Genomic DNA, 12098 nt, shown 5'->3' on the forward strand with positions numbered 1-12098 from the left:
AAAGCCAGTCCTCTCTGTTGGTTTCCATTCTGACAGGACAGACTGCTCGTTCTACCCCATGTGTTATCTGAGTGTTTGTTATTTAGTGACACCCCTAACAGGGAAGATCGGAGACTAGGGCATGCTAGTTAGCAGAGAATGGAGTATGCTAGTTAGCAGAGAATAGGGTGTGCTAGTTAACAGACAATGGAGTGTTCTGGTAAACAGAGAATGGAGTGTACTAGTTAACAGAAAATAGAGTGTGCTAGTTAGCAGATAATGGGGTGTACTAGCCAATTTGTGCAGTGAAACCTTAAGGACACTCTGGCAGACTATGGAAGACTGCCTTTCACTAGTGTTAAAGCTGTAGTGGTTGGCCTCTGAATTATTTTTAGAAAAACAGCATTTTAACAATAACAGATTTTTACTAGTCAGGTCAAAAATTACAGTGTGAATGTTACCGCAATAAAGCAGATAGGAGCCGCATGCCGCAATAGCCAATTCTGAGACAGGGGTGAGGTGAACAGCAAGAGTTTTATTATATATCGATATATAGGAGACAGAGGGGAATAGATTCCTCCCAAAACCCATCTCCTCCACTGGAGATTGGCCGAAGGCTTTTATACGGACAGGATTATGGGTCTTAGAAGTTTGTGTTAGTTCCCTCTTGAGGTGGTCACGTCCCAGATGAGTTAATCTTTCCTTGGGGGTTATCTGGCGACATCCTGGTTTTCTTGTCTCAAGATGGGTGCTTTGTTCAGTTTGTCATTCCTAGATCATTATCACTTGTTTTCCACCCTCCAAGGAGGAACATCGGTTAATCTTAAACTTTTTATAGAGACTGGAACAGTAGGGAAAACAAGATCATGAGACAATGTGGGAGTTTGCAATGGGGAGTAATGATAGTGAGCCAGACCTTTGCAGCCTCTTCAAGTCCCCCCTTTTCTTGGAAGTTTCTCAGTCCTGGGAAACATGGTGTCGCTTCTTTTCTGACTACTTCCTGCTGGTTGGGGGCGTTGGCTGGGGTGAGAAACCTCCTGATATCGACTAGTGGCCATAGGCAGGGGGTGAGGTAGAGTGGAAATTGGCTGCATTTGGTGAATTAGATGACGTTCGTCCTCAGAACTTGAAAAAGGGAAGTCCCGACTTACCAGGGTAAAAATTTTTCTAGTCTTAGAAGTATTAGTAGTTCCTTTTGTTGATATTCTCATAAAACAGGGAACCCAAAAACAAACTGGAATAATCACTATTCTTAAGCTTCCTTTTTCGGGCTCTTCTATGGCCCACTTAACTGGACCTGCTGGAGTTAGGGTTGAGACTACACACGGGAGGATCAGAGTGTCCCCAGCTTGCAGGGTCAGTGTCCCCTTTAACTTGTAGGATCACCGGCATCTTTTCTGTCCAGGTCTCCTGGAAAAGTAGAAAGATAGAGGGAAACAAGGTCAAAATCATTGTACTGTAAGCTTCTTGAACTTGTACTTCTATCCCTGAATTGGAGTACAAGAGTATAGTGGCTTTCTGTTTTCTGCTTCTTTCTCTTCCTCTGGTGGGGCTGCTTTTACTCATGAGTGATGCACCCATGCGGCTACTCCTGCTTATTTCAGAGACAAGTGGGTGGTCAGGAGAACTTCAAAATGTTCCTCCTACTGAGGGGCCAATTGATCTTCTGGGAGTTGATTCTTCCAGGTTTTCAACAGGACCCGATCTCCAATCTCTGGGTTGGAAGCTGTGGAGGGGAGTGTCAGAAGAAAAAGACAAAGGAGAAGAAGCATACTGATTAACAGTGTTTATGATGGCTCCCAGAGAAAGAACCCAGTCTCTTTTCTCCACTTCAGTCATCACTGAGGTGGAGAAAGTCTACTTTTTCAGGAATGGTCTCCCATATATTAATTCGTAAGGGCTCAATGTGAGCCCACTTCAAGGGGCAACCCAGATTCTGAGCAGGGCAATGGGGAGAACTTGTATCTAAGTGGAGCTTGTCTCCTGACAAAGTTTCAGCAAGGACTTTTTCAGAGTATGGTTCATCTTTTCGGTCTTTACAGTCGATTGTGGTCTCCAGGCTGAGTGTGATTTCCAATTTATATCTAAACCTTATTGACTTCTTGGGTGACTGTTACCATAAAAGCTCTCCCCTTGTCACTCTAGACTGAGATTGGAAGATCAAAACGGGGTATGATTTCTTTGAGTAATGCCTTGTTCACTTCCTGGGCTCGTTCGGTTAGACGAAGGAAAGCCTCCACCCACCCTGAGTAGGTGTCCACAAAAACCAGCAGATATCTAAACTTTCCAGGTGTCCAGGGCATTATACCACTGCCACCTGAAGGGGATCACTGATTGCCTTCAGGAGTTCCAGGATTTCTGGTACATGTTTTATTTCTTTTTTGGCAGATGTCAGAAGTCCCCTTTCTTTCCACAAGGACCAGATGGGAATATTTATTATCAGTATACACAGTTATGCTTCTTCCTGCTCCTAGTCACAGGGCCCACCCAAGGGCTATGAGTTCGGCCTTTTGAGCTGACTGAAGTGCCAGCAGGAAGTGGAGCTGCCTTTAAGACCTCAGTTTGTGTCACCACTGCATATCCTGCCTTGTGGCATCCTTCATATGGAAAGCTACTGCCATCTGTATACATTCCTATCTCTGGGTCAGTCAAGGGAACATCTGAGAGATCTGATCTGCTAGAATAAAATTCCTCAGTTATCTCTAGGCATCATGTACAAGGGAATCTTTTGAAATAGGAAGCAATGTGGCGGGACTGAGGGAGAAGACAGCCTTCAGAACCATGTTTAAGTTGTCTAACAAGATTGCCTGATGTTCTCCCATCCGTCCTGCCATGAGCTAAAAACCCCCGTTTTGTTCCAAAAGAGGCAGAACTGTCTGTGGTATGTTTACTGTTACCTTTTGTCCAAGGGAATTTCTCGGCTTCTTGTAACAGGTCACATGTTTCAGCCACGGCTCAAAGACAAGGGGGCCATCCCCAGACCACGTTGTCCAGCTGATTTGAAAAGTAGGCCACTGATCAACTGGCTGGTCTCAGGGTTTGAGTTAGTACCCCCACAACAATTCCCTGTCTCAATATCCGCCCATTCAGTGGCAAATAGAGGTTGAGACTTGGGGTGTAGAGGAATACAAAAGAAGACATCTTTCAAGTCCAGTACTGAAAACCAAGCACATTGACTGGGTATAGTAACCAAGAGGGTATGTGGGTTTGGCACAATCAGATGAATGACCTCTACTATTTGGTTGATTTTCCTTAGGTCTTGAACAGATTGATATTCCCTTGTCCCCGGTTTCAACACCGGTAAGATAGAGGTGTTGTACGGAGACTGGCAAAATTTCAAAAGTCTAATTTTAATGTATTGATGCGCCAGTGGTGTAATCCCTTCCAAAGCTTCCTTGTGGAGGGGATATTGCCTCTGGTTTATAATAGGTACCCCAGGTTTTAAAGTAAATTTAACTAGTGTGGCTGACTTGGCTTGCCCAGGCCTTTCTGATGCCCAGACCTCCGGATTCACCTTTTGTTGAATATGGAAAGCAATGTCACTAAGTATCACTATTTCTTCTTGCAACACTGTCGCCTGCAAGGCACATGCATTTTCAGGAGAGATCTGTAGAAAATGGAAAGGAACAACTCTGCCATCCTATTTGGGTTACTCTGATAAGGAGGATTGTGATTTTTCCAGTTATACAAGTCGGAGGTAGAGAAAGGAGTGTGTGCTAACATTGTTCCTCCTTCTGCTGGAACTTCTCTCAGAGGAAATTGCCCTGCCCGAGTCCCGGTAGTACCCTCACCGAAAACAGTACCCTGACTGTGTGTGTAGGGGGGAGACCAAACCTGATAAAGTCCGACTCTTACTTCCCGATTCCTTTCCTTCATCAGTTTCTCCCAAGCTGTCCAGACTAGAATCAGGCTCTGTCCCTTCTGTGGGAGATTCTGCCGTCATTCCTCAACTGGACCTGTCGGCCTCTACAGCACCTTCCCTATACGGGCGGGGGAGCTGAAGCAGTTATCGGGGCTATTCCTTCTAAGAGGGGACCCTCCAGTGAGGATTCAGGCAGCATTTTTGCCTTTGGCTTTCCCTGGAAAAGAAGCTGGTTAGAGAGATTTAAAGTTTTATAGACATGAAAGCTTGAATATAGGGAACTTTGTCCCGTTTTTTCCTACAAAACAAGTCAAGCTGAAAAATCGTGTTGTTAGCCAAAGACTCATTTTGGAGCCGATGTTCCTGGTCCCCCAGATGGTATTGGGGCCATACATTGTTATATAAGCATATCATTTTCTTTCTTGTCATAAACTTACAGCTATACCTCCTGCAGTTTGCTAGAATACAGCCTAGAGGAGCTTTGGCTGGGATAGATGGAACTCCCCCCATTATAGGTATATGTTTATGCATAAGCAGCATCGGTAACTGCTTTTCATGTGCCTCAGCAGCAACTATATTCTGCAAAGCCTCAGACTGAGTATTAATATAAATACAGCAACATTTATCTATTAAGGCACAAACTGTTTCTTGAGAGACTAACAGGGAGGCTAATACTATTCTATTTGGTAAAAATCATAGCTCAAATTTCAGACACTTCTCTGGTTATGATAGTTACAACTTTGCTAAGTTTACCAACAAAACTTCTAGTTCAGGAGTTACAATATCTAAACCCATTAGTTAGATAATTTAGGAGAAAGGAAAGTGTTTTCTTATATTCAGAAAGTAGGACCTTAAAACATCAGCAATATTCCCATGTAAAACCCATAGGTACCTTTTGTTTGCTCAGTCTTATGTAGTTAATTTCTGTTCCATGTGATTCTGGATCAGCAGCAGTGTGTGAGCTCATCAGCTTCTACATAAGAGTTCTGGAAATCTTGATTGAGTCTAGTCACAGTGCTTTTCGTAAGTCCACTATAGTTCATCTTTTTGTTGAGATATTTGGTCAAATGTTTTCAGCAAATCAGTAAAGTAAAAACTTATCTGCAGATGACAAAACTTAATATGACCATGATTAAGTTATAAAAATAATACTCTTAATAGTGCAAGAACTGATAGAAGTTAATTACAAGCATAACGTAAAGGCCAAATAAAACAAGTTAAAAAAAATACTTTAGCTAAAAATATTTCTAAATATAGCCATTAACCATATTTTTAAAGAGCTTTAGATAATAATAATGCATAGTAATCTTGAGACAAAATACTGTATAGTAAGGATATATTAAGAATATACCAAGTGTCCAAATACCCGAGTAGTGACAAAAATGCTTCATAGGTAAATGATGTGAATTCTTCAGTTAAACTATTGGCTTTGATAATGCTAGATTCAAAAATAAATTTGTGACCAAGTTAACAATAAAGAGATAATAATAAAATTATGACATAATATTATGTATTTGCTCTCTAATACCATGCAAAAACATAAGAGGAAATACTAACATATAAATTTTAACCCAACGAGAATCAGACATGTCTCTTGATTTTGACAACACTTTCCATATAATGTTAAATAAACCTTTTCACACGTTTCCTTTATGAAAATTTTTTTTTGTGGCTTTCCATGAAGTTTCAGAGATGTCAGGAGTTGATTATAGGTCATTGTGAAACAATACTTAAGTTATTTAACCAAAGATTTTAAAGATAAAAGAAAAAACTTTAAGTTTTTTTTTCTAAAGCCATGTGGCTTGGTTTTCGATGGAGGGATCTTATTCTAATGGGAAACCGAACCTTTGTCTTCGAGGCAGATTACCCAAAGAATAAATTAACCCTCACCTCAGAAATCAAAGAAAATTTTGATATTTTAACAGCAAGAAACTCAATTCTTTGTTTTATATCCTATTTAACATTAAAGCTTGTAAAAAATCTCATAAATTATAAACTAAACCATTAAATTTTAGTCAGACAGATAAAATTTTTGACCATATCAAACAAATTTCTTTTTCAATAAACCTCTTAAACGTTGTCTTTGTTGCATACCTCTTATAGTGCATTCTTTTAAAATGGCAAAAAGGAACACACTCATTAGCAGACTTTTCACTTCTTGTGGCATAAAAAGCCAAAGGATATAAGCTAAAATTATGACAAATATCTGTTAACTAAATTTAATATCAATAAGTTACATAAAATGTCTTGGGAATTATTTTAAGCCTGTATATAATAAAACATAACTGTTGTTGAAAGAGAGTCTGTTTAAATATTCTAAGTTTCATTTAACTTTTACTATTTCTCATATTTTTCCCAATCTAATTTTAGCCCTTAAAAATTTTATTAAGTGGCTTTGGAAACCACAAAGTCTCTGCTCAATTGACCAATTCATTGATATGGATATAACCTTAAGTCTCTGGCTACTGCTGGAAACATTTTTCCAGGCCATTTCAGGTGTGTCTTATTGTGGTTTCTTTCTTTCTTTCTTTTTGGACTTCTTAGAGTTCCCCTATAATAGAGAGAGCTTGTTTACAGTTTTTTTCTGACTGGGATCCACCCAATTTCTGATAACTATAGCAAGGCAGTAATATTTCTAATTTTTTGTCTTAAAAGGATCTCTACCTAGTTGGAAAAGGTCTTTTAAAAGCTTCCCTGGAGCTACACAACCTTGGAGACTGGGAGCTGGGGGCTAAAGAGGCCTGATCTTGCCCACCTGCCTTTACTCTCTTGACTCATGGAAGACATTTATATATGTTTAAGTTGACCTAGGCATTTTGAAGGGCAAAAGGTAACTAATTTCTTTTCTTTTCTTTTTTTTTACTATTCTGGAACTGTTGCTTTTACTGTAAGGCAAAATTATTCTTTTTCCTTTAATAAAACACATTTCATATAATATTTAGCTTAGGTTACTTCCTATTCTGGGCCCCCAACCTCCTTGGAGACATTTCTCTCAGAACTAAAAAAAATCCTGGAACCACAAATATTCACGAATCTGCTGACAGGTTTTATACAGGTAAGGGTTAATGGGACGATGACACAAGAACACTGGGGCTTCACAGGGACAAGTACACACAAATAACGGTAAACAAATACAAAACGTGATCCTACCGAGGAGGCGAAAGTGATTTTGGCAGCTTCAACCTCTCAGACAACCCCCACCAGGTTATAGCAGTGATCTTGGCAGCCTCAACCTCCCGGACAATCCCCGAGGAATTTGCACGCTACACACTATGAACAGACAAAAATCCTGAAAGAAGTGATGGAAATAATCTCGGCAGCCTCAACCTCTCAGACAACCTTTTCGGGTGACAGAGGTGATCTTGGCAACCTCAACCTCCCAGACAATCCCAGGAGCATTCACACACCCTAGAACAAAGACTCTAGATTCACCAGGAGTCCCTGCTTGTGAGCCTACTCACAGGGTCCGTCATCTGAGGCACCTCCCGCCTCAGAAACCAAGAGCTCCGGTTCCGCTCCAGAACCCTCGGGGCTACCCTGTCTGCACTAGCCCTGAGCACAACAGGGAGAGGAGTCGCGGACTCACCTTGGGATCCCTCCTATGTAGGTCTTGCTTTCTTTCACCCACCTCTTTTTGCACGCTTAGGGATTGGCAGTGCTATGGCAGATCCAGGTCGGGCCAGTAGTCTCCCCGGAGGCAAATGAAACCTCTCGCAGCCGCTTGTCGGGAGAGCCATCGATCAGCCCCAGGCCCTGTCCCAGGGCTGCCACGTCTCAAGCGGCTGGAGCTCCCTGCACGGGCCACCAAATTTGATACCACAGTAACATGGATTGGAGTCGCCTGCCGCAATAGCCAATTCTGAGACGGGTGAAGTGAGCAGCAAGAGTTTTATTATATATCGATATATAGGAGACAGAGGGGAATAGATGCCTCCGAAAACTCGTCTCCTCCACTGGAGATTGGCCGAAGGCTTTTACAGGGATGGGATTATTGGTTTTAGAAGTTTGTGTTAGTTCCCTCTTGAGGTGGTCATGTCCCAAATGAGTTGATCTTTTCTTGGGGGTTATCTGGCAAAATCCTGGTTTTCTTGTCCCAAGATGGGTTCTTTGTTCGGTTTGTCATTCCTAGATCATTATCACTTGTTTTCCACCCTCCAAGGAGGAACATCAGTTAGTCTTAAACTTTTTATAGAGATTGGAACGGGAAGGAAAAACAAGATCATGAGACAATGCAGAGGCTGGCAATGGGGACTAATAACAGGGAGTGGGACCTATGCAGCCCCTTCCATGAATGTGCTTTGGAAAAGGCCTTTATGAAATTTTGAAACTACTTTTAACTTCTTTCTGAAGATGTCAGCTGAGTACCATAAATCTTCAGGGAAAAATAAAGTAATTCCCATAAATATAAAAAATTCCATAGCCATAGAAATTCATTAGAAATGACAGATAAAAAGTTTGAATAGAAATGCAGGAATCTAGAGGTAATTATAAATAAAAAAAAAATCTAGCAGGGCTTTTCTTTTCATTTCAAAACTTTATTTTTACAGAATGTAGACAACTTTCAGAAGTTCTTGGGGGAAGGAATGACAGGTAAATCCATTAAATCTATGCCTTCCAAAAGCTAGTCTGCAGACTACTGACATAAGCATCACCTTGGGATAAGATAGTCTCTAAAGAACAATTCAGATATATTCTGTAAAAGTCTTATCTTATGCTCAACTTCAGATCCTTCAGGGTTCACCTGTCTCTTATTCTAGCCACTGCTGCAGCAGCTAACCCTGTGAGCAATGACTGCCTTCATGCAGATGCAACTTGAGAGTGCTTCCCACCTCTTCCTTTTGCCCAAGTTGATACACCCTAGTGTGGTCAAATGCTAAAAATGAGCTGGCAAACTCAAATGCCAAAGTATATGAAATAATCTAATGTCATGATCTCTGGCGTTGTTTTTATCATCAAGGCCGTATTTTTCAACCACTAGTCCTTTTTTGTTTCCAACTTTCACACTCCAATCACCAGTAATTATCAATGCATTTTGATTGCATATTTGATCAATTTCAGACTGCAGAAGTTGGTAAAAATCTTCAGTTTCCTGGTCTTTGGAATTAGTGGTTGGGGCATAAATTTGAATAATAGTCATATTAACTGTCTTTCTTGTAGGTGTGTAGATGTTACCCTATCACTGACTGCACTGTACTTCAGGATAGATCTTGAAGTGTTCTTTTTGACAATGAATACAATACCATTCCTCTTCAATTTGTCGTTCCTGGCATAGTAGACCATATGATTGTCTGAATCAAAATGGCCAATACCAGTCCACTTCAGTTCACTATTGCCTAGGATATTGATCTTTATCCAGTCCATTTCATTTTTGATGACTTCAAATTTTTCTAAACTCATATGTTGTACATTCTGTGTTCTGATTACTAATGGATGTTTGTAGCTGTTTTCTTTTCATTTTGAGTCATATCACCTCAGGAAATGAAGGTCCTGAAAGCTTTACTTTTTCTACATCATTAAGGTTAACTCTACTTCGAGGAGGCAGTTCTTCCCCAGTTGTCTTTTGAGTGCCTTCCAACCTGAGGGGCTCATCTTCCGGCACTGTACCAGACAGTGTTCTGCTGCTATTCATAAGGTTTCCACTGGCCAGTTATTTTAGAAGTGGACTGCCAGGTCCCTCTTACTAGTTTGTCTTAGTCTGAAAGCTCCATTGAAACCTGTCCACTATAGGTGACCCTGCTGGTATTTGAAATACTGGTGGCATAGCTTCCAGCATCATAGCCACACTCAAGCCACCACAGTATGACAAACTGACAGACGTGGGGATTTTTAAGGTAATTCAACTCTATTACAGAAAAGCTTGAAAACTGAAAAAAAAAAAAAAAAAAACTTCCTACATTCTTACCATTACAGTCATGGTTATAATTTTAGCATATTTCTTTCCAGTCTTTATTTGTATGAATATTTTTTATAGTTATAATAAAAAAATGCATACAATTATATTTTTCCTTTTTCATTTAGCCTTAGATAATTATGATACTGTTGTAAATATTATCATTTTGCACCAGTATCACAACAGTAATTATTTTTACTGCATTAAATTTCATCATTTGGCTCTATCATATTTTTAATTGTTCACCTATTTTTGATTGGTAGATTTCCCCTCATATTTTAGCAAATAGAATACTTTTATAATGCATAACTTTATGCACATTCCTTTTTGGTTATTGTTGTTGGTTTGAATTTTTAAAGTAGTATATTAACATGTCAAGAATTTCAGTAAACGACCTTATTTTTCTTTCATCTCTGTTGTTGAACCTAGCAAGCCCAGTCATTGTAGGAAGAAGAGGCATATATTAATTTACCAATTATTATTCCACCCAAGATTTTATTTACTCATGAATAAGTAAAATAAAGCCATATAAAACCCGAGTGAGGTGGTAATTTTGCTTATATCTGGAGACTGGCCACAGAATAGCAGCTTTACTGGACATTGTAGAAATTTATGGTGGAAATTGGAAGTTCCTTGAAACCACTCCTGAAGCCAACTTTTCAGGCAAAGATTAGACAGGGCTATAAGACAAACAACAACACATGTGAGGAACTTATTTCTTAGTTCAGTCAAAAATACAAGACCAAATGGGCAACTCCTACCCAAAAACGAGAAGGCAAGAAGGGACAGGAACTGGAAGAATGGACACAGGTAGCCCAGGATGGAAAGGGGGAGAGTGCTGTCACATTGTAGGGGTTGCAACCAATGTCACGAAACGATATGTATATAAATTTTTGTATGAGAGACTAACTTGAGCTGTAAACTTTCACCTAAAGCACAATTAAAAAAAAAAAGAAATAGAAGGTTCTTTATCTATAGCCCTGAGAATAGACCTCCAGGGGTCTAAGAACACACTGAAATGGAATGTAGCATATTTGATGTGTGTAAGTATGTGCATTCTTGGAAGGTGAGTATCATCGGATATTCAAAGGAATCCAGTAACTAGTGGTATAAACAATGTTTGCTAGTTGAATGGAATGCTATTTTTGTGAGTTTATTGTTTGTTTGTTGTTGTTTCTTCCTCCTCTCCCTTTCCCCTTCTCTCTTTCTGTTTTGTTCATTATGTTCAGTAATAGAACTCAGAAAAATAATTTTTTGGTGAGCAGTGATTTGTCACATGAAGTTGTATAATTACGCTAACAAAAATTTAAAAAACGAACAACAACATGTATGTGAAGTTGTTTGTTGGAAATACTGCTTTAGTCTGTATTGATTTTGGAATTTTTCCATTAAAATCAGTAATTTAATGCTACTTTTCTTTGTTAAAATATTTTTTTAAAAGTATGATCAGGAAGCAGATCATTACATAAATGTCTGCTAATACAAGTTATTGTGTTTTGACAAGTCCATAATGAATCAAATGTGGAAATCATTCATAAAATACCAAGTTATCATTTTACTGTTATTTGGAAAGGTGTTGTAGATTTACTAACTTAATCAAAACTTGAGGCCTTCTAAGTTTTTGTGTGGTTAAGAGCTCGGCTCCTAACCAAAAGGTCAGCAGTTTGAATCCACCAGCCACTCCTTGGAAACCCTATGGGGCAGTTCTACTCTGTCCTGTAGGGTCGCTCTGAGTTGGAATCTGGAGGGCAATGAGTTTGCTTGGTTTTTTTTAAAGCAAAGAGATATTTTGTGCAAATAACCTTAAATCAAATTATTTTTAAATGTTAAAAATCTCTCCTTTAAAAGATAAATTTTAGTCATTATTGATTATCAAATGACAGGAACAACTTCTCTTTCTAGAGTAACAGGTATTCTAATGTGCACTGACCACCTTGTTTTTGACAAAGGATTAATCAGCATTTTATTTTTTCCTTAGGAATGGGCTGTTTTTGGGGGGCTGAAAGGAAGTTCTGGATCCTGAAAGGAGTATATTCTACTCAAGTTGGTTTTGCAGGAGGCTATACTTCCAATCCAACTTATCAAGAAGTCTGTTCAGGTAGGAAAAATTTGCTTTGTATGATTACTAGGAGGAACAAGTGAGGGCTTTTCCCTGCTGGTGGGTGATGGGGTCGTGAAAATAGAAATGTAATTTTTATGTTTCCTCAGTCTTTTTCCCATTTCTATAAGTATACTTGTTGGTCTCTCACTTCATATTTTAGAAAATAATAAACTTCCCATAGAATGTGCCATTCAGCTTTTGCTATAGACAACCCTTCAAAAACTTAGTGACTTAAAATAATCATTTATTAGCTTATATTTCTATGG

The 12098-nt window shown here is 39.3% G+C and overlaps 1 protein-coding gene across 4 annotated transcripts in view; it reads left to right on the top strand.

Annotated features, from left to right (window-relative positions):
* The window catches only part of MSRA (methionine sulfoxide reductase A), a 798651-nt gene that overhangs the window by 309242 nt on the left and 477311 nt on the right, over positions 1–12098 (top strand). For all 4 annotated transcript variants that reach the window (XM_023736743.1, XM_012557226.2, XM_023736744.1 and 1 more), the window contains one exon: positions 11710–11829. In XM_023736743.1, the coding sequence (XP_023592511.1) occupies positions 11710–11829 (120 nt within the window). The remainder of the gene's footprint in view (positions 1–11709; positions 11830–12098) is intronic.

Source organism: Trichechus manatus, unplaced genomic scaffold (assembly GCF_000243295.1).
Source record: "Trichechus manatus latirostris isolate Lorelei unplaced genomic scaffold, TriManLat1.0 scaffold00091, whole genome shotgun sequence".
NCBI lineage: Eukaryota > Metazoa > Chordata > Mammalia > Sirenia > Trichechidae > Trichechus > Trichechus manatus.